Source organism: Lemur catta, chromosome 3 (genome assembly GCF_020740605.2).
Source record: "Lemur catta isolate mLemCat1 chromosome 3, mLemCat1.pri, whole genome shotgun sequence".
NCBI classification, from domain to species: domain Eukaryota; kingdom Metazoa; phylum Chordata; class Mammalia; order Primates; family Lemuridae; genus Lemur; species Lemur catta.
The window spans coordinates 94,595,403-94,617,889 of record NC_059130.1 but is presented as its reverse complement, the minus strand read 5'-3'; the positions used below and the strand labels follow the sequence as shown (position 1 = coordinate 94,617,889).

Here is a 22,487-nt window from a genome sequence, read left to right as displayed (position 1 = left end):
AACAATTTTCAGTATCACTTGAAACAGGGGACACCATCCAGTAAACACAGACCCATTTAGTTAAACAGCCCACCGGACACCCAGATGGGTCTTGAACAGTGCCAAGACACGAGCCCTTTTTTCAATTCTGATGGGCAAACAATTATTAATTTCGTTAACTTTTCTTTTTAGGTCCAATTATGGGCTACTTGCAGTAACCTTCTAAATGAAGGTCACTAAAATTTAGCATTTGGAAACTAAAATTGGCATGTAGAGTTTACTAAAAACTCTACTTTAGCATTCTACTAGGAAGCCTGGCTGCCCGCGGACCCCGGGCAACCCAGCAAACCTCATGTGCCCACGTGCCAACAGCTGGAATGCCCACTATTTGCAGGAAGGCGGCTTTGTTAGCAGTGAATTATCTGCCTTATATGGAGTTGGTCATGCTGCTGTCCTTGCTTTTTTCTTTTTTTATAAATTGTGTTTAGCTTAGCTCCATCATTATCAATTTAGTTTGTTTTGAGTTGGAGGGTTAACCTTGCAAAGTGTTACCTACACAAAGTGTAGGATTGCCTATTTGCATTAACATTATCATTGGCCCATAATCTTCCAGTGACTGAGACTTTAAGATGCACACTATGGATTAAGTGTTCCCATTGCAACAGCAGATGTATACACAACCCATTCAAAATGTGTGCAGTAACATTTTATTTGGGACACGCTGTTTGTAAACTGATGCTATTTAAATTATTTACAACATAATCTCAACACATGGAAAAAATTCTTTTATACTTATAGGATATGTTTTATAATACAAATTCTTGTGTACAAATTCCACAATATTTGAATTTTATTTATCTACAAATCATTATTAGGTTTTCTTTCCCAGTGAAAGTGGGGAGGGCAGATGGGCCCAGAGTCTACACGTGCCAGTGTCCTGGAGTCTCAAACTTCTCCATCCCGGGCAAACACCTGTGCCAACATCCGTGTTATTTTTAAGAACAAATGCCCCCCAAGTGCTCTCCATACATTTGCAAAATGACATCAGGCCCACCAGGTCTTCCAAGAACAAAGGGAAAAGTTCCACATGAGTGTACTGTGCCTACAATCCTGCCACACAAATGGCCCCAGCGTTTTCCAGCTCCTTCCTCATCCCAGATTCTAAGTCCTTGGCACCAAGATGAGCTCATATCCAAGGCATCAACCACTCTCCCCGGCCCCACTCCTACCCAGAGCCTTGTCCAGAGAAAGTTCTTCCCACCCTCAGACCTAGAAATGGGAGTATCTGTCAGCCTCATGGGGTCGGGAGGTCTTCCCTGATCCTTCTTCATGCTACTCCAGGAGTCAAACCCTCTCCTGGGACTTTTCAGGGACCTTCAGAGGGCCCTGGGCCTAAACCAGCTGAACCAAGCTACAGGGACCCTGCTCCCCCAGGAAAGTGCATTTGAGTGGGTGGATCCAGAGAATGAACCCTGTACCCAGAACAGACTCTGGGACGATGTCCCCGCCCCAGAGGGAGGGTTTGGACTTCCAGACCTAAGTCATCCAAGCTGGTACCAGGTCTCATCCCATCCCAACCATTCCATTCCAGGCCAGCAGGGTCACAGATTTAACCAGCGAGCCCGGCCACCTGGCGGCTCCTCCCTCTGCCCCTAGAAGGCCCTCCCGTGGGCATTCCTTACCTACAGGTCATGTTCTGTTCTGGTGACTGCCAGCAGTGGCGAGAGGCGGAGCAGTGGGTGCCAGGGCAGTGGGAGATGACTCTGGGGAAGGCAGTGGAGGCAAGATCCACAGGGCTTTGGAGGCTTTGCCAAGAAGCTGGGACTGCTCCCAGGTTGTGTCAGCCGGGAAGAGTGAGTGCACCTCTGTGGGAAGACTTCTGCTGCCCCGGTGCCCGGGGATAGATGTGGGTTTGCTGCAAAAGGAATGACGTCTGGCAGACAGTAAGCTTAAGCTGAGGGCTATCTATGCAACAGACTCACTCCCTGTGTGTTCCCCTAGGTCTGCTTAGCACGTGCCATTGTGGAGCGACCCACCCACAAGAAAGCAAGGACCAAGTCAGAAGTTCAAGTCCCCAGCCTTGCCACAACCTCAGGGTGCCCTCGAGCACGGCAGGACTCAGTTTTCCCATCTGTAAAGTGAAAGGTACACAAGATAGACCCGAAGGCTCTCTGTTGCCCTGTGTTCCTTGGAGTGTGTGCATTCTCAGAGCCACAAAGATCCTGTGTCACACATGTGAACTGCTCTCTAGGATACCACGTAACTTTCTGTGTCCTAAGGCACATACGTGAGGAGTCACATGGGCCGCTTTGTGTGTATGTGCTGGGGGAGGGGAGACCCCAGAACAATGTCCTCCCCCCATCCCTCCTCAATAGGTGGAAGCCACTGGCTTCCTCCCTTTCCTGCCTCCTCCTGCCTCCCGTGCGCCAGCAAGACTGAGGATTGAAGGGAGAGGGAATGGGAAATCAGGCCAACAGTCCCCGGGTCTGTCCTTACCACAACCCTGCCCCCACCTCAAGTGACCCCACTCCAGGGCCCTCCAGGCCACACCCATCACCAGCCTTGAGGGGGGCCAGACTGGGAGGCCTAGAGGCTCAGAGGCAGGATAAGTCCTCCCACCCCTCTGGCCTGCCACCCCTCCTACCCAAGCCACCTCATTTCCTCTTCCTCCCAGACACCGATGCACACTAACCCGCACAGGCTGAGCACTCAGACCCAGAGCCACTGACCCCAGGCCAGGCTCGTCCTGGCTGGCCTGGGTCAGCCTCCGGAGCATGGTCTGGCTGGGGCCCCGTCTCCTGCTCCCCGTCCTCTTCCTTGCTTCTCATGTAGGTAAGTCTTCCCTGAGCCCTCACCCCATTTCCAGGCCCCAAGGCCTGATTTTCCCCCAGGAAACCCTATCCCATCATAGAGACAGAAAGTAGAGTGGTGGCTGCCGTAGGCTGGGGGGAGGGAGGAAGGGGGAGTTTTTGTTTAATGAGTACGGAGTTTCTGTTTTACAAGATTAGAAGAGCGATGGAGATGAGTGGTGCTGATGGTTGCACAACGTTACGAATATATTTAATAACACCCAACTGTATGCTTAAAAATGGTTAGGATGGTAGATTTTATATGTATTTTACCACAATAAAAATTTTTGAAAAAAAAAAGAAACCCCATCATCACTGCCATCACTTTAATCCACTAGAAAGTGAGATCAGGCCAGGAAAACCCAGGCAGGTGCTAGAAATCACTGCAGCCTGGAATCGGGGAGGGGGAGGAGGTGGATCTTAGGACCAGAGGGAGCACCAGGACCCATGGACCCCATGACGTTTTCAGTGGGTACTCATAGGGTCAGTGTTGGATTCATTCAGTTAATCATTGGAAAACATTTATTGAGCACCAATAATATTCCAGGAGTTGTGCTAAGTGCTGGGCCATTAGCTGAGAGGCCGGCAACCTCCAGATCTGTACAATGACATTAAATGACCCTGACCTCCTATGGTTGTTATGGGGTTTCAATGAGACCAGGCACGTGGCACCGTGCCTGGCGCTGCGTAAGGGCTTCTGAGTATGGGGAAGCTGATTTCTGCAGTCCACTGGTCAGGGCATTAGAACACAGAGGCTGCCTATGGGTGGTCCATGGTCTCGTACAGAGAACAGGACATGGAAAGAGGGCTAAACAGGGACAGACACAAGGAGCGATAGAGGAGCACTGAGGAGGAGGAGTCAGCTTACTCTGCCTCAGGTGACAGACGAAAAGGGAATCAGGAAAGATCCACTAAGAGATGGCCTTCATTCCAGGAGGCCAGAACAATACATGCAATTCTCAGGGGCAAGGGAGTATTGGGAAAGAGGCGCCTGTGGGGAAGGCAGCAGGAGGGCCAGGTGGGAGCAGCAAAGGGCGTGGGAACATGTACATTATCCTGAGGGCAGTGGGGAGCCATGGGAGGTTGTAGGAAAGAGAGTCATGAGGTCAGACTTCAGTCTTAGATGGATGACTCTGGAGGATGGGTTGGCTAAGGAGAGGGTGTGGCTATCAGAACGGTCCAGGTGAGTAGGGATGAGGGCTGAACAAAGGCAGGCTTGGGAAATTCAGATGAAGTCAAGAAGCTTTTAGGACAGTGGTCCCCAACCTTTTCGGCACCAGGGACCAGTTTCATGGAAGACAATTTCTCCACGGGGTCGGGGACCACAGTTTTAGGAAACAATGTGTGGAATTTTGTGTGACTGATTGAGGCAGCCACCATAATGCTCAGAGGTGTGGACTATAGGATCAGACAACTTGGCTCTGCCAGTTACTAATTGTATGACCTTGGGCAAGTTACTTAACTTCTCTGAGCTTTTCTTTTCTGGCTATAAAATAGGGATAATCACACCCACCTCCCAGGACAGTCAGGATGGTAAGATCAGAGAACATCAATTAAGTGTCCAATACATAATTGACATCCAATAAACATTAATTACTATGACAGTGGGATTATGAGATGACTCCATAGTTTGTGTCTCAGGTGGTGGGTGCAGTCCACTGAGTCAGGGAGCACAGGAGGGGAACAGGTTTGGGAAAAGCTGATGAAAATACAGGTCAGGGCGGAAAGGCTGTCCCCAAGTCATTGACTCAGAGGTCACAGTTAAAGCTAAGGGAGTGACGAGCTTGTCCAAGGAAGCCTGTAGAATAATTGTCATGACCCTCCTCCCTAAATGGAAAGAATATAGACTTCTCTGAAGGGGGTGGGGATCCAATGGCAAATGGATGCTTGGTAGGAGGTAGGTGGTCAGTAAATGCTGGCTTCATTTACTCCTGGTAGGCTTTTAAAGAATGCTAACTGATAAGCTAAGGGGCACTTTAATTAATTAATTACCTGACAGCCAGCAGGGACAGAGAAGGAGGGGCTCCGGAAGGCACGTGACCTGGATCTGGGGCAAGCTCGCAGGGCTGTCCTTGGTCTGGCCTGGGCTGGACTCTGGTCCCACCTGGTCTCCCTCACTAGCTCTCTCATATTTTGTGCTCCAGCCACACCAAATGTGGACAGCCTCCTCTCCATACCATGATATTTTCACTCCAGGCCTTTACCCAGGCTGTTCCCTCTGTCTAGAATGCCCTTTCCCTACCCCGGCCCTCTGTCCCTCCCCACTCTCCCCATCCCATCAAGTCCTGCTCCAGTTTCATCTCCCAGGAAGCATCTCTTCATCCGCCTGTCTCCCCATGCTGGGTTAGGGGCCCCTTCTCTGTGATCCATTGTATAGCACCCGGCATTGGGCACCTGTGTCCATGCCTCCCCCCACCCCTGCTCCCCCGCCCCAACAAGGCAGTGAACTCTTTGGAAAGCAAAGACCGAGACCCACCTGGCCTTGGTGTCCATCTGGGGCCTGCCTTGGGCCTGCCCCAGCCAGCTGTTCCTGCTCCACAACCTGCTGGTGGCAGAGCCTCTCCCACCTCAAATCCCAGCCCACCAAACGTCTCTGCAGGTCTGCAGTGACACTGCTGTTCTCCAGGGCTCTCCTAGCCTGCATCCTCGTGGTGGGGGCGGGAAGAAGGGGCCCAGGGCAGCCCTTGCAGGGCAGTTTTAGAGACAGGCCGGGAAGCGGGACTGATAGGAACAGAGTGAGGAAATGGAGACAGGGAGCAGAGATCATTCTTTCTGAAAGCTGGGCTCAAAGGGCAGCCATCTGGCAGGAGAAGGAAGGGGATGCGGGGCCAGAGGGGGATTTGTGGTTTTGTTTTTGTTGTTTTAGGATGAAGAGACTCGAGGGAAAGGGGCTGGAGCAGGTGGAAGGGGGGAGGGGAATGGAAATGCCTGATAAAGTGCCCGCCTGTGGGGGCTGAGCCACAGGGCAGAGCAAGGAAGAGGGGAGAAGGTGGGGACCCTCCTCAGAGGGGCGGTGGATCAGTGAGATCAGAGGACTGGGGTGGGGATCTACGGGCAGAGGGTTGGCTGGGCCCACGATGGAGTCACCGGTGCCCTGGCCCCAGGGGCGGCCGTGGACCTGACGCTGCTGGCCAACCTGCGCCTCACGGACCCCCAGCGCTTCTTCCTGACCTGCGTGTCCGGGGAGGCGGGGTCGGGGAGGGGCTCGGACGCCTGGGGCCCGCCGCTGCTGCTGGAGAAGGACGACCGCGTGGTGCGCACGCTGCCGCCCGGGCAGCCCCTGCGCCTGGCGCGCAACGGCTCGCACCAGGTCACGCTGCGCGGCTTCTCCAAGCCCTCGGACCTCGTGGGCGTCTTCTCCTGCGTGGGCGGCGCCGGGGCTCGGCGCACGCGCGTCCTCTACGTGCACAACAGCCCCGGAGGTGAGTGTGGCGGGCAGGGGTCAGGGGCGGCGTGGGGGACCACCTGGCATGTGGCTCTGCCCCAGAGGCTGACCCCACTCTCCACCCCGCAGCCCACCTGCTCCCAGACAAGGTCACGCACACTGTGAACAAAGGCGACACAGCTGTGCTTTCTGCACGTGTGCACAAGGAGAAGCAGACAGATGTGATCTGGAAGAGCAACGGTGAGGGGGCATTTGAACCAGCCGGGCAGGTAGACCCAGAGTTCTAACGCTGAACCTCCATTGCCCTCGGGATCCTCAGCTTTGGCCCCTTACACACTGGTCACCCTGAAACATCTCTTACCCTCCTGGCCAGCCTCCAGGGCGTCTCTGTCCTGGACCAGGTGCCATAGGATGCACCCGAACCCGTCTCAGCTCAGCTCCTCCTACCCTACTCAGAGGACCAGGAGCCTGTCGTCAGCTACCTCCTTCCCTCTAACCCCCAAACAAGCACTTTTTTGAACTCTCATCTTTGACTGTCCCCTGGGAGTTAGCAGGTGCTGTCACATGCCCACCTGGCAGGCGAAAAGCAGCATCCCATGAGGAGGCAGAGAACTGGTAATAAAATGCCAACACAGGCAGGGGAAGGTCTAGCCTCCCCCAAAGATCTATCCACCCCAGATCCCTGATGTCTGCGACAGACACATGATAAGGCCTGGGCAGACCTGGGGGATCTCAGCCCCAGGCCTGCCCTCCATCCTGGCTCAGTCAGGCCCTTTGGCTAATCCCTGGGACAAAGCTGTTTTCCTGTGTGGCCCCAAAGATTCTTGCAGAAGGGGGACCCTTCCCTTGGGCCAAGGGGTTCTGAGCTCCAGGCCCCCTGGAGAGAGGCAGGCAGACCTGGGTCTTTAGCGCCTGTTCAGTCCTGAGCAAAGAGGCAAGAAGGGGGTGGGGCAGGGACTGGGAAGCCCTTCTGATAAGGGGTCTGCAGGTCCTGGAGGGAGAAGCTCAGGGGAGAGACACCAGAGTAGATGGCACCTGAACTGTGCCCAGGAAAAGTGGGAAGGTAAAGAAGCCAGGCAAAGACGGAAGGAAAGGCATTCCAGGAGGGGGCTGGTAAGAGCACAGGCCTGAGGGTCAGGAATGCAGGAATGCCAGGTTTCAGGCAGGATGTGGAGCAGTGTGGGGCTGAGGGCCCAGCAGGGGCAGACTTGGTGAGACAGGGTGCTGAGGAGTTAGATTCATCCTGAGGGCAGGGAGAACTAGGAGCTGTGCCAGGAGAGTTACAGAGGGATCTGTTGTGGAAAGATCACACCGGCTGCTGAGTGCAGGGCCGTGGGGAGAGGCGAGACTGGAGGCAGAGAGCCTGCTTACGAGGCCGTTGGTGGCTAGGACCAGGGTAGTGGCCATGGGCTGGAGACTGGTTTAGGAGCTGAGGAGCAGGTAGACTGAACGGGACTTGTGATTTACTAGGGAGTTAGTGGAGCATGAAGAGGGTGCTTTTGAGCTCTCTGGCTTGGGTGCTAGGGTCTCGTGGCACCACCCCCAGGTCTGACCACTGTGCATGGGGCCCACTGGTGTGACGTGGGCAGAGATGGACAGAGGGAACTGACACCAGCCCTCACGTGGTGCTGAGGCCCCTGACCCATTTCTCCATCCCAGGATCCTACTTCTACACCCTGGACTGGCATGAGGCCCGGGATGGGCGGTTCCTGTTGCAGCTCTCAAACGTGCAGCCATCGTCGAGTGGCATCTACAGTGCCACCTACCTGGAAGCCAGCCCCCTGGGCAGCGCCTTCTTTCGGCTCATCGTGCGGGGTCAGAGGCAGAGGACAGAGGTCGTGGGTGGTGTGGGAGGCTGGGAGCCCTATGGGTACTTGCTGTGGGTCCCCTGGATCCCCCAGATCCCCAGAGCTACCCCAGTCTTCAGTGGCCGTGGCCAGGTGGGTGAAGGTCAGCCGCTGAAGACACTTCCCTCCAGGTTGTGGGGCTGGGCGCTGGGGGCCAGGCTGCGCTAAGGAATGCCCAGGCTGCCTGCATGGAGGTGTCTGCCACGACCATGATGGCGAGTGTGTGTGTCCCCCAGGATTCACTGGGACCCGCTGTGAGCAGGGTAAGGAGGAGGGGAGCTAGGACCCTGGCAGGGGAGCATGGCTGACTGCGGGAATACCCTAGAGCCATGGGAATGGAGCTTGGAGGGCGAGGGTGCCAGGTAGACCCCTGGACCCTGGGGCCCAACAGAGGCCTGTACACCCACGCACCCTCTTTCTAGCCTGCAGAGAAGGCCGTTTCGGGCAGAGCTGCCAGGAGCAGTGCCTGGGCACATCAGGCTGCCGGGGCCTCACATTCTGCCTCCCGGACCCCTATGGCTGTTCTTGTGGGTCTGGCTGGAGAGGAAGCCAGTGCCAGGAAGGTACGGACTAGCCCATGCTCCTTGTCCCTGTCCAGGACAGTGGGCCGCAAGCTTGACCGAGGCCCTTCACTCTGACCCTGACTTACGCGCCAAGCCCTCTGCAGTCCCGGCTCACCTGACCAGTGCCCCACTGGGCCCTCCTTGCCCCTGTCCCAGGCCCCTCTAACCACACCTCCTCTGTTCCCAGCCTGCGCCCCTGGTCATTTTGGGGCTGACTGCCGCCTCCAGTGCCAGTGTCAGAATGGTGGCACCTGTGACCGGTTCAGCGGCTGTGTCTGCCCCTCCGGGTGGCATGGAGTGCACTGTGAGAAGTCAGGTATGAGCACCAGGGTCTCTGAGACCCCTCAAGATGAGTCAGCTTTCACCAAACTCATCTCCCCGGCTCAGAAGCGACTCGCCCCTCCTCTCCCTGTAACGTCCAAGCCCTGTGCTCAGGGAGCCGTGTTCTGGCAGGAGTTCTCGGCCATCCTGACCCGAGGGGCAGCAGCCCAGAGCACATGGGAGCCCAGAGGATGCCACCAACCTTAGTCAGGGAGGGTTGGGGAGGGCTCTGGGAGGAGGCGTGATCTGAGATTGGAGAGGAAGGACAGGAGAGGGATGGCCGGGGAAAGAACATGGGTGGAGGCCCAGGGCTTGAGGACTCAGGCGTGGGTGCCGGGCAGTGGAGTGGGGGGATGGGGAGTGCTCAGAAGAGGTCAGATCGTGGGACTTTGAACGACCATGGGGCTTTTGAATGACCAGCCAGAGGATTTGCACTTAATAGGATAGGGACAAGGGGGAATTGTTAAAGAGGCACAAGGTGGTGAGATTTGAGTTTGAGAAAGGACCCCTAGATGCTGGCTGGAGAGAGGAAGCAGGAGACCCTGGAGGAGTCCGTAGCCAGGGACTGGAAAGGATGAAGCCTGAGCTAGTGTGCTGGCCACGAGGACGGCGAGGGGCCTGGCGGTGGGCATCAGAGGGTATTAGGAAGTGGGAGGGGGTAGGAGGCAGACTCTGCACCTACGAGGCGTGGGGCTGAGGGTGCTGGAGGAGGACTTTGACGGCTTTCAGGCTTGAGTGACCAGGTAGATGGCAGTGCCCCCACTGAGAAGCAGAATACCAGATGAGGGGCACTTTGGTGGTCACGTGTCTGCCCCATGGGAGCTCCAGGATGAGTGTCCTGTCTCTCCCCAGACCGGATCCCCCAGATCCTCAACGTGGCCTCGGAACTGGAGTTCAACTTAGCGACGATGCCCCGGATCAACTGTGCAGCTGCCGGGAACCCCTTCCCAGTGCGGGGCAGCATGGAGCTGCGCAAGCCGGATGGCACCGTGCTCCTGGTCAGCCCCGGACCCCCGAGCCCACTGGCCCCCATCCTGCAAGATGCATGGTGGATCCCTAAGACCCCTAACCCCTCAGAACTTTCTGCATGCTCTACTCATTGGCCAGACCATGCTCAAATGAGGTCGGGCTGGTAGGTGAGGGGCTGCCACGGGACAGTCCAAACGAACACATGTGTCTGCTACAGGAGGGCTCACTCTCTGCGGTCTGTCCCCTTCCCCCGTCCCTCAGTCCGCCAAAGCCATCGTGGAGCCAGATAGGACCACAGCTGAGTTCGAGGTGCCCCGCTTGGCTCTTGGGGACAGTGGGTTCTGGGAGTGCCGTGTGTCCACATCTGGTGGCCAAGACAGCCGGCGCTTCAAGGTCAATGTCAAAGGTCAGTAACATCCTAGCTCCATGGAGAAGGGACAGTGAGCAGAGTCAGCACTCCCTGATGCTGCTCAGACTGGGGATCCTAGCAGGAGGGCCAGGGCATCTAAGGTCACAGCTTAGCACCAGGCAAAGAAGAGGGCTGTGGTCAACCAGCTGGCCAGTGTCAAGGCTAGAGCACAACTTAGTCCCATCTAGAAAGGACATCTCCTGCCACAGAAACTGGGTACACCCTCCAGCCTCACCCTTCCTCCTGCCTAGCCATGCTGCCCCTCAGCCACCGCACACACACAAGTCCGAGTCCCCCCAGGGGAATGCATGGGGCTGTGGAGCTCAGAGGGTGACTGGCTTCGCTTCCCAGGGGCGGTGCATGCCTAGGAGTCTGCCAGGTGAATAGGAGGGAACTGCCGGTCCTGGGGTTGTCCAGAGCAGAGCACCCCACCCGGGTCAGGTGCCCCTTCACCCTCTCTAGCACCATGAGCCTCGGCTGCTCACACACCTGCCACCCCTAAGCCCATCCCCACTCCTGACCCCTTTCCTCCACATGAGCCCCCCTTGCATTGCTCTTTCCCACTGTCCACTCTGCCCCCCAGCGCCTCACCTTCCCCCAGCCCCACCACCTGGCTCCACCCTCCACTTTTCCCTGCTCACCCTCCCCGGGCTTTGGGCCCAGACCACCTGGGTTTGAATCCTCTCTCCTCAAGTTCCTTGCTCCATCACCTTCAGCGAGGTACTTAACCTCTTTTAAGTTTGTTTCTCTCTCTGTAAAATGGGGGTAAGGTTGCTATGAAGATGAAATTAGAGGATGCATGTAAGCATTTAGCACAGTGCCTGACACAGGTGTGTACTCAATACATGTTGACAATTATTGGTATTTTAAATGTCTTCTAGTCCCAAGATTTTGGTTGTTCTCTGGCAACTCCAACATGAGCTGTAGGCACCAGGGGCTCCTCAGGACCCAAACTGGGCCTTTGTCTCCCCCAAAATGAGCAACTCCTCATGACATGCTCATTGCTGCCTGACACCCCCTCAGCTCACAGCTCTGCATCAGGCTTGGCCTTCTTCCCTCCCTCCCTTCCTTCCTTCTTAGAAAGTCAGTCTGCGCCGGCAGACATGATAGTTCACACCTGTAATCCCCGCACTTTGGGAGGCTGAGGCTGGAGGATCACTTGAGGCCAGGAGTTCAAGACCGGTCTGGGCAACATAGTGAGACCCCATTTCTACAAAAAATTTGTAAAAAGTAGCCTGGCATGGTAGTATGCATCTGTAGTCCCAGCTACTCGAGAACCTGAGGCAGGAGGATCCCTCAAGCCCAGGAGTTCAAGGCTGCAGTGAACTACGATGACAGCACTGCACTCCAGCCTAGACAACAGAGTAAGACTCTGGTTCTAAAAAAAAGAAAGAAAGAAAGAAAGAAAGGAGAGAGAGAGAGAGAGAGAGAGAGAGAGAGAGAAAGAAAGAAAAGAAAAAGAAAAAGAAAAGAGTCTGGTAATTATTTGGAAGAGGAAAGGAACTTGTTGAGGCATCAATGCAATAATCCGGAGAGAGAAACTGAGGCCAGGAGAGGAACAGTGACCATGGAGTGAGGAGGCCAGGCAGGTACTTGAAAGCCACTTTGGAGTAGAACAAGTTGATTTGGGGTTGCCTGGTCAACCTAGTTCAAACCCTGGCTGTGTGACCTTAGGGCAGCTATTCAATGTCTCTGAGCCCCAGTGTTTTCATGCGGGGTAATGAGCCCTGTCTGAAGGGTAGCTGTGAGAATCAGAGGCCGTGCAATGAGGCCTCGGCTACAGCAGGTGCTTCATCACTGGCACCTTTTTTTTTAAAATTTAAGAGAGCAATGAATGCTGAGGGGAGGGACAGAGAGCAGGGTGACACCTAGGTTGTCCCCCCACCCTGGGTTCCACCCCTCAGTCTACCCCCACACTATAAGGGCAGAGTATTCGCCCCAAACCGTCTGGCCACATCACTCCCTCACCTACCAACTTTTGGGACACACTCATGTCCTTATTGCCAAATCCCTGACCATAGCTCTGTCCTCCCTGGGCCCTGGCCACTCTGATTGTCTGCTGAACTTGGTCTCCCCGAAGCTCCAGACAAAGCCCAGAGGTGTCTTTGATGCCCACTGCAGAGCCCCTCCTTTCCCTGAGGCCTGGACAGGCCGTGTGGCCATGCCTCACCCCGAGTCTCCCGGCAGTGCCCCCGGTGCCCCTGGCTGCACCTCAGCTCCTGGCCAAGCAGAGCCGCCAGCTCGTGGTCTCCCCGCTGGTCTCATTCTCTGGGGATGGACCGATCTCCTCTGTCCGCCTGCACTACCGGCCCCAGGACAGCACCATGGCTTGGTCAGCCATTGTAGGTGAGTGGGAGGGAGCCAGGGCAGGCCAGGGGGGCTGGGTGTAGGGGAGTGTGAAAGGGAGGTTGGGTGGTGCAAGGAGAAGAGTGGGGCTGAAGGGGGTGTGGCAGCTTCTAGAAGAGGCTGAAACTGAATGATGTGTACCGCACACCCCATCCCCAGTGGACCCCAGTGAGAACGTGACGTTAATGAACCTGAGGCCGAAGACAGGATACAGTGTCCGTGTGCAGCTGAGCCGGCCAGGGGAAGGTGGAGAAGGAGCCTGGGGGCCCTCCACCCTCATGACCACAGACTGTCCCGGTGAGTGGACAAGAGTCATCCCTTCCTGTCCCCGCAGGGGTTCCTGTCCTGTCCCCCAAGGGGCCCCTGCCTTTCCCCTTGGAGGCTGCCCACAGGGGATCGCTGTCCTGTCCAGCCCTGAGGACCCACTGGACAGTTCTGACCTCTGATCTCTGGCCCCAGAGCCCGTGTTGCAGCCGTGGCTGGAGGGCTGGCACGTGGAGGGTCCCGACCGGCTGCGAGTGAGCTGGTCCTTGCCCTCGGTGTCTGCGCCACTGGTGGGCGACGGTTTCCTGCTGCGCCTGTGGGACGGGGCACGGGGGCAGGAGCGGCGGGAGAATGTCTCGTCCCCCCAGGCCCGCACCGCCCTCCTGACCGGACTCACGCCCGGCACCCACTACCAGCTGGATGTGCGGCTCTACCACTGCACTCTGCTGGGCCCCGCTTCACCCCCCGCACACGTGCATCTGCCCCCCAGCGGTATGCCTGGGCTGGGGACGGGGGAGCACATGGGACACAGGCACACATGAGACCAGGAGACGTGGGAGGAGGTTGGGTGGGCGTGGAGCGGACACAGGACACACCTAGGGCGGTCAGGCAGACATGACAGGGGGACATGGGGAAGATATAGGATACCAGGAGGACATAGGTCACAGGAGCACGTGGGACAGGGACACAGCATGGGGGGACGTGGGGAGGACTTGGGATGGAAGGGGAACAAGGGGAAGCAGAAGCTGGGGGAAGAGGGTGGCCTGGGGCAGAGAGAAACTCAGCCTGGGAGGGGAAGCAGGAGCTCAGCAGGGAGGCTCCCTTTCTGGGGTCCACAGAGCAGGGGACATAGAGCAGATGTGTCTGACCCCCTGCTACATAGCCTGAGCCCTGTCTTCCTGCCTCCATTGCCCCAGGGCCTCCAGCCCCCCGACAACTCCAGGCCCAAGCCCTCTCAGACTCTGAGATCCAGCTGACGTGGCAGCGCCCAGAGGCTCCGGCTGGGCCTATATCCAAGTACATTGTGGAGGTGCAGGTGGCTGGGGGCGCAGGAGACCCGCTGTGGATGGATGTGGACAGGCCCGAGGAGACAAGCACCATCGTCCGAGGCCTCAATGCCAGCACACGCTACCTCTTCCGTGTGCGGGCCAGCGTGCAGGGTCTTGGTGACTGGAGCAACACGGTAGAAGAGGCCACCCTGGGCAATGGTGAGAGGGCAAGGCCCACGGGACCCCAGGGCCCGGGTGCCTCAGTGCGCTTTCTCTCCACATGACCCTGCCGTGCAGCTCGGGCACCCCAGGCCCCTCCCAACAAGTGACACAGCCCTGGTCCCGGGAACTCTGACCCTTCCCTTCCTGTGACCCATGGCCTACGGCTGGGAAAATCATGTTGCTCCTGTGACACCCCTGGGCCCTTCCTCCATGTGGCCTAAGTGACCTCCCTGTGTCCTGTGCTGGGATCTTTGACCTCTCCCTCAGTGCGACCCCATGTGTGGCCTCTGGGTTCCCTGACCCAGGCGTCCCCACGAGCTGCCCCTCTTACTGCATCCAGGGCTGCAGGGTGAGGGCCCAGTCCAAGAGAGCCGGGCAGCGGAAGAGGGCCTGGATCAGCAGCTGATCCTGGCCGTGGTGGGCTCCGTGTCTGCCACCTGCCTCACCATCCTGGCCGCACTCCTGACCCTGGTGTGCATCCGCAGAAGCTGCCTGCACCGGAGACGCACCTTCACCTACCAGTCAGGATCGGTCAGTGACCCACGCCCGCCCCAGTGCATGTGTGTTCCTACCTGTGCGCACCGTGTGTGTGTGTCTGCATGTGTGTTTATGTCCCAGGTATCAAGCTACACTCACAACACTCAAGAGTGCAAAATTATTTCTGTAGAACTGAACTCAGCTCATGAGCCCATTTATGTCGGTGGTGAAATATTTAATATTCCTGGTTCAAAATAACTCAGTTATGTCCATATTTCACCAGGGCCAGTTCCAGGCTTGGACTCCTGGACTTGGGTTTTCCTTGCCCCCTTCCTTCTCCCCAGGGGTGATCTAAGCCCAGGTAGCACGGCAATACCACGGACGGGCCCCTGGGTCCATGCTGGCCTTTGTCCTTACAGGGCCTTGCAATCCTGGGAGCCAGCCTCTGTCCACACGCATCCTTGGCGGATGTCCTCAGCCCTGCTGTGGCCTCCTGCCAATAGGCCACTCGTGCCGTGAGCTCCTCATCCCAACCCCTACCCTTGCAAATCCCAGGGCCTCCTTTGGGAAACGTAAGAACTCTGGGGGCTTCCACAGACCCTGTGGAGGGCAGCACGTTCTGTGACCCTCAGACCCATCGCCACAACCCCTGCGGCCTCGCCACCACCCTGAAAAAAGCTCACCAGCCTCCACTCTTCCTGGCTGCCCTGTAAACCTGCCAGAGTTTTCCGTCCTCCTGCAGCCCACGCCCAGCCAGCCCTCAGGCCAACACTTAGAGGTGTGGGGAGGCGACCCAATGTCCCCTCATCTTGTCACACCCTCCCATCTGGCCTCCCACCCCTGGTCCTGTCTCCTCTGGGATCTCCCTCACTGTTGTCACTCACGACCTGAACTCTACCCTTGGTCCTCCAGGCCTGGACTCTTGATATTTAGAGGCAAACTTTGGCATTTAAAAAAAAAAATAAAGCCCTCTTCTTTCTCAAGGGCTGGCCCTTGTGATAGAAAGCCTAGTGTCCCGGGCTGGTGTCTCTGCTGTGCCTTTAAAAAAATCCACTCAGAGATTCAATTGGCTTCTTTGTTCCAGGCTGTGTTGGCCCTTCCCCTGAGGTCAGTGCACACAGAAAGCCATCACTGCTGTGCTGGGGGAAGGAAAGGGGGACCAATGCCGAGGGCAGGAGGTGGGAAGGCAGCCACATACCATCATAACTCAGGCACGTGTGTGTCCTCTTGTGGGGACCCCCTGTGTATATGCATGTGTCCTGGATGCAGTATGTCTCTGTGCACCTCCCTGCTCACGTGTGTACATGGACCTATGCATGGATGCACCTACATACGGTGCTGCCGTAAGAACATGTACGTGCACTCTGGTGTGTGCTTTCAGCTGTCCAGGCTTCACGCAAATCCGTGTGCGCCATGTCCTCGGCCCTTGGCCGTCAGACTGGGCTTCGGTGCACTTAGGGAGCCCCACCACAAGGCCCACCGCCACCCCTCTTCCAGCTCCTTTTTCCTTTTCCTGCCCTCAGCCCTGCCCAGGTAGCCCACCTCCTACTCAGATGAGGGAACTGGACATTCTTCTTTCTTGTGCTCTTGCTGTATTCATGTCCTGGCCTGGCCAAGCGTGTGCACAAGAGTAATTTCTAATTCTGCTACTGTGGCAAAGAAAAGCCCTCCGCTGGCTCCCAGCCGCACAGGGCTTAGCACATGTTAGGTGCTCAGTAAATGCACCTCACCTACAGCCAGCCCAAGACTGGGATCCTCTCCAGAGCCTCCCTGGTGACAAGGAAGCCTAGGTGTGGGATTAGTACAGTGGTGGGGCGCTCTCTGCTTGCAGCTCACCCAATCCTTTTCTGTTTTAAATGTTAGAAATATCATCCCGCCCTCGTGGCTCCTAGCAGTAGTACCTATGAGCCCTCCTTCCGCCTCCCAGAGCCCCACAGGCTGCAGCTCTGCCTTTCTCTCCATGGACATCTGTCCACCCAGCAGCCCACCTGCGGCTCTGCCACCTGAGATTCTGTGCCAGTGTCTGTCCCTGGCTGTCCCCCAGGGTGCCCTCTGTCCATTTGTCTAACCGTCGGAACCACTTTGTGCCCCCGTCTGTGCCCTCTCCTGCCCCCACCTCTCTTGCGTGGACTGTCTACCCACTCATCCCCTCCTGTGAAGGGCGAGGAGACCATCCTGCAGTTCAGCTCAGGGACCTTGACGCTGACCCGGCGGCCAAAACCGCAGCCCGAGCCCCTGAGCTACCCAGTGCTGGAGTGGGAGGACATCACCTTCGAGGACCTCATTGGGGAGGGGAACTTCGGCCAGGTCATCCGGGCTATGATCAAGAAGGATGGGCTCAAGATGAACGCAGCCATCAAGATGCTGAAAGGTCCCCCGGTGGTCCCCTGACCCCACCCTGGCCCTCTCCTTTGTCCCACAGATCCCAGGTCCCCCCGGCTCCCTCCAGCAATTGGCCCCCACCCTCACCAGCCCATGCCCTTTCTCCAGAGTTATTTCTGGCAAAGTGATATTGGATTTTTTACACAGAATATGCCTCTGAAAATGACCATCGTGACTTTGCGGGAGAACTGGAAGTTCTGTGCAAATTGGGGCATCACCCCAACATCATCAACCTTTTGGGGGCCTGTGAGAACCGAGGTGAGCTCCCACTTTATCACCTACTCCTTCCAAAGCCCTACCTTCAGCCACCATCTCCACCACATCGGCAGCTTGCTGGGCGCTGCCGGTGACCTGCACGTCCACCTCGGTTCTCCCTCATGCGTCAGGCTTCCTGTCTATTACCGCTGGGCACCTGCTCCCAGCCCAGGCGGCCTGTATCTAAATCACCATGTCTGTCTCCTCCCCTCCCAGGCTACTTGTACATCGCTATTGAGTATGCCCCCTACGGGAACCTGCTAGATTTCCTGCGCAAGAGCCGGGTCCTGGAGACTGACCCAGCTTTTGCTCGAGAGCACGGCACGGCCTCCACCCTCAGCTCCCGGCAGCTGCTGCGTTTTGCCAGCGACGCTGCCAACGGCATGCAGTACCTGAGTGAGAAGCAGGTGTGTGAGTCGGGCGGTGGGGGAGGCGCCGGGGAAGGCTGCCTTCAGGAGATAGAGTCAGCCGGCTGGGGCTGGATGTGGGGGTTGAGCAACAGTGAGAAGGAAGGACGTGGCCCCCGTTCCTGGCCCTGGTGAGAGGGCGAGTGCAAGTGCAGTGAGGAGGGAGCCAGGGCGAGAGGCAGGTCCGGAGGGGTGTGGGGTGAGGAGTTGCAGGTGCCAGCCCAGCACCCAGGGGAGAGGCCCAGGCTGCAGCAGCAGTCTGCAGGCTGTCACCCTGCAGATGGTGGCTGATGGCGAGGGGCTGGTGAGATCCACCAGGCAGGGGGCTGAGGACACTCTGACTGAGTGCACGAAAGGGACGACTGCCCAGGGGACACAAGGCATTTTAAGGATAGTAAGGCTTTGAGTATCTTTGAAAGCAGAGGGGAAGGGCCAGTGCCAAGGGCAGAGTTGACGAAGAGAGGCCTCTGAGGAGGATGCAGGACCAAGGGGGGCGAGAGGGTGGGAGAAAGGGGGTAGGGGGCATGGCAAGAGGGGAAGGTGCCATGTGGCCACAGCCATCCCAGGAAGAGGGGATACGGCCTGAACTTGGCCATGGCCCTGGAAGGAGGGCATGAGAGCCAGCACTGTTTTTTCTCAGACAGGAGTTGGCTGATCTAGGTTTGAGGCCCAGGTGGGTGGGAGAAGAGGAAGGGGCACTACAGGCATCAGGGTGCCCATGAAGACTTGATGGTGGGACCAGACCCCTGACTGGCCCCACTGTCATGGGCTTCCTCATCCCCCAGTCTTCTCTGACTTCTGGCCTTTCCTACAGTTCATCCACAGAGACCTGGCTGCCCGAAACGTGCTGGTCGGAGAGAACCTGGCCTCCAAGATTGCAGACTTTGGCCTTTCTCGGGGGGAGGAGGTTTATGTGAAGAAGACGATGGTAAGTATCATTTAATCCTCCCCCTCAGGGCCTGCACCTAGCCCTGCCCCCCAAAGCCCCCAAACAGGTCCTTCCTCCACGTCCGATCCCTCAAACCCACTCTCTGCCAGGGGCGTCTCCCCGTGCGCTGGATGGCCATTGAGTCTCTGAACTACAGCGTCTATACCACGAAGAGTGATGTGTGAGTGTGGAATGGTGTGGGATCGGGGGGCCTGACCCCCAAAGGTCACACAGGCATAACCCAGACACATCTCAGAAATGGCTCAGGTAGTCTAAGGCCTGAGTTGGCATCCCTAGGGTGTGTTCCAGGTGTCACACAGGTGTATCTGGAGTATACCTCGGCAGTGCCCAGCATCTTAGTGGGAAGGTGGCGGGCCAGCTGGAAGGAGCTTTTATCTTGGAAGGTGTTTCAGGGGTAGGATTGGGGTAGGGGTAGGTTAGGATTGTGTTTGTATAAGAGACGGGGGGTGGTGCCTTGGAGAGGTTTGGGAACACTTGTGGATAATTCCGGGCGTAGATGGAGAGACTACTAAAGAAGTGCTCTCACCTTCCCCTCTGAAGGGCAAGGTCATGGCCACCTGAGGATCTTACCAGAGTATGATCCCCAAGACTCCCCACCCTCAGTTGGTTATCTTGGCACACTACCCACCCCCGCCAAGGGATGTCCATCTCTGTCCGAATCTGCCCAACCTTTCAGCCCTGACTCTGAGCCACTCTGCCCCTTGCCCCAAGCCCTTCGTCCTGGCCTGCCCAGCTCACTGTCCCCCACACTGACCGCCCCTCTGACCGTCACACACCTACTTCCTGCTTCTGCCCCAGGACTCCCTAGATCCCCTCCACCCTTGAACTCTCGCCCTGGTCTCAGGTCTAATGCACACCTACCCAAAGGAGATTACAGTGTCAGAGGCAGTTAAGAGCAGATTTAACTGGGTTTGAGCCAGACTGCCTGGGTTTGAATCACCGCTCTGCCACTGACTAGCTGTGTGATCTTGGGCCAGCTAGCTAACCTCTCAGTGCCTCAGTGTCTCCATCTGTAAAATGGTGATAATAATAGAACCTATATCACAGGGTTGGTGTGAGGGTTAAGTGAACGAACATATATAGTAAATGATCAGTGCCTGGACCATAGGAAGTGCTCAGAAAAATGTTGGCTATAATTATGTGGACCCTGGGCTTGGGAGACTGTGCCGGAGCTCAGTGGAGGAGAGACAACAGCTGGCTGAGGCCAGGGAGTTGCAGAGTAGCCACATGCAGGGCCCGGGAGGGGCTGCACAGCTCAGGTAGGTGGAGACTAAACTTCCGGGGCCTGGAAGGTAACTGAGGCGTCCTTCTCATTTCAGCTGGTCGTTTGGGGTCCTTCTCTGGGAGATAGTGAGCCTTGGTGAGTCCCCGACCCCCACCCCCAGAGTGCCCCCACCTCACCCACACGGGGCCCTGCACTGACAGAGCCCTGTCCCCTCCTGCAGGAGGCACGCCCTACTGTGGTATGACCTGTGCTGAGCTCTATGAAAAGCTGCCTCAGGGCTACCGCATGGAGCAGCCTCGAAACTGTGACGATGAAGTGTAAGTCACCTCAGCCTCGAGCTCTGTGACCCCATCTCTGTGATGAGTGACTTCAACTTCAAGTCCTGTGACCCCATCTCCCCAGTGGGCCCTGACCCCTCATCTCAGCAATGCCCTCTGCAGGTACGAGCTGATGCGTCAGTGCTGGCGGGACCGTCCGTATGAGCGACCCCCCTTTGCCCAGATCGCGCTGCAGTTGGGCCGCATGCTGGAAGCCAGGAAGGTGAGGAGGCTGGGGTGGGGGCTGAGGCTCCCCCAAGTGCCCTCTCATAGGTGCCAGTCACATTGCCTGCCCAGACTCCCTCAGCCGGGACTGTCACCGTGCTGGGCTGGGCCCCAGGATGCAGCCCACCTCTCCAGCCCTTGCTGGGTTAGACACTAGGCCAAAACTCTTCCAAGGCCGCTGCTTAGCCCCAACTGCAAATCCCTCCCCAAGCGCCAGGTCCCAGCCTGTCCACCTCTGTTGAGGCCATCAACCCATGCTCACCTGGGACACCTCTCCTCACCTGGCACAGAGCCAGAGCAGAATGTATGAATGGTCAACTAACTAAATGGATGGCTGGGGAAATGGATGATAGTAACTGTATGAATGAATGAGTGGAATTAGTGGACGGATGATACAGTAACTGTATGAATGAATGAGTGGAAGTAGTAGATGGATGATATAGTAACTGTATGAATGAATGAGTGGAATTAGTGGATGGATGATATAGTAACTATGAATGAATGGATGGAATTAGTGGATGGATTATACAATAATTACATCAGTAAATACATAATTCAGTAACTGAATCATGTGAATAAATGAACTATCAAATAAATAGAAATGAAAAACATAAAAATTAGTAAATATGAAGAGTTCTTCATATGAATTAATCGATGACTAAATGACTATCTTAAGAATGAAGGAACAGGCCGGGCGTGGTGGCTCACACCTGTAATCTTAGCACTGTCAGAGGCCGAGGCAGGAGGATTGCTCGAGGTCAGGAGTTCGAGACCAGCTTGAGCAAGAGTGAGACTCAGTCTCTACTAAAAATAGAAAGAAATGATTTGGACAGCTAAAAAATATATAGAGAGAAAAAATTAGCCGGGCATGGTGGCGCATGCCTGTAGTCCCAGCTACTTGGGAGGCTGAGGCAGTAGGATCGCTTGAGCCCCAGAGTTTGAGGTTGCTGTGAGCTAGGCTGATGCCACGGCACTCTAGCCCCAGCAACAGAGCAAGACTCTGTCTCAAAAAAAAAAAAAAGAATGAAGGAACAATCAAATAACCATATAAATGAGTGAATCATCAAAAATAGCCTTTGACTAGATGAGTAAGTAAATGAATGAATGAATGAATGTATAAGCAAACAGTTCTTCGATGAATGCATGACAACCCTGCTCTAACAATGGTGTCAAGGGCCTCCCACCCGAGACACCCAGCTGTGTCTGATGCCCACACTGCCCTGGGCTGGTAGGGGCCACCCTTGGCCATGGGGCCATCTTGAGTGTCCGGAACAAATCAGTGTCAGTCCAAATGTCCCAGCCGCATTAAAGTCAAGGAGCTTGAGGCCAGATGCACCTTCATCCATGGCCCCCACTAAAGCTTGCTGTGTCCCCAGGCCTATGTGAACATGTCGCTGTTCGAGAACTTCACTTATGCGGGGATTGACGCCACGGCTGAAGAGGCCTGAGCTGCCATCCAGCTAGAACCTGGCTCTGCTGGCCAGAGCATTCTGCATTCCACCCTGTGACTTCTGACCCTGACAGCCTCTGACCTAAGCTGCCTCAAGGACATTTTTTTTTTAACTTAAGGGTGAAAAGAGAGGATCCAAGGATGGGGTGGGATTAGGGGAATTGGGTCCCATGCTTTGCAGTTGCTCCCTCGCCCCCTCCAGCTGCCCTTGTAGCTACTCCAGGCACCCTTCCTTCTAGTTCAGCTGTCCTTCAGGTGTGCTCCCCATCCCACTGTGCCCCACATGCAAGCCCCTGCCCCAGTCCCTCCGTCCCAGCCCCTTCATCCCAGCCAGCACACACACTGCCAGCCCACCCTGTTGAGCTACTCCCCACTCCCTGCCTAGTATTCAGAAAAAAATAAATGCTCTGAGAAGTTCCATCCAATGTCTATCTTTTCCTTTAGTCAGTGACGGGGATGGGGCCTGGGGGTGGGAGTGGGAATTAAGCCCAAGAGAGAGAAACCGGTATTTCCAGGAAAAGAAACATTGTCACTAGTTATGCTCTCTGAGGCCCAAGCCCTCTGTTGAGGTTCCCTCTCCAGGATGGGAGTTGTTCTGGAAGACCCATTTTACACATGCACCTCTGTCCTAATCAGAAGTCCGATTTCCCCTGGTCC

The 22,487-nt window shown here is 56.3% G+C and overlaps 1 protein-coding gene across 1 annotated transcript; it reads left to right on the top strand.

The window, feature by feature from the left end:
- Positions 1 to 2,398: 2,398 nt before the first annotated feature.
- On the top strand, positions 2,399 to 22,250 carry TIE1 (tyrosine kinase with immunoglobulin like and EGF like domains 1). Its single transcript, XM_045545664.1, has 23 exons — positions 2,399 to 2,811; positions 5,933 to 6,250; positions 6,343 to 6,453; positions 7,873 to 8,028; positions 8,192 to 8,323; positions 8,483 to 8,623; positions 8,811 to 8,939; positions 9,797 to 9,942; positions 10,175 to 10,319; positions 12,510 to 12,668; positions 12,828 to 12,965; positions 13,128 to 13,424; positions 13,850 to 14,140; positions 14,484 to 14,674; positions 16,781 to 16,991; positions 17,150 to 17,260; positions 17,474 to 17,664; positions 18,479 to 18,592; positions 18,703 to 18,773; positions 19,933 to 19,973; positions 20,059 to 20,155; positions 20,279 to 20,378; positions 21,757 to 22,250. Exons 1-23 carry the CDS (start codon positions 2,754 to 2,756, stop codon positions 21,826 to 21,828), a joined length of 3,420 nt encoding a protein of 1,139 aa, XP_045401620.1. The 5' UTR covers positions 2,399 to 2,753; the 3' UTR covers positions 21,829 to 22,250.
- The last annotated feature ends 237 nt before the right edge of the window (positions 22,251 to 22,487 follow it).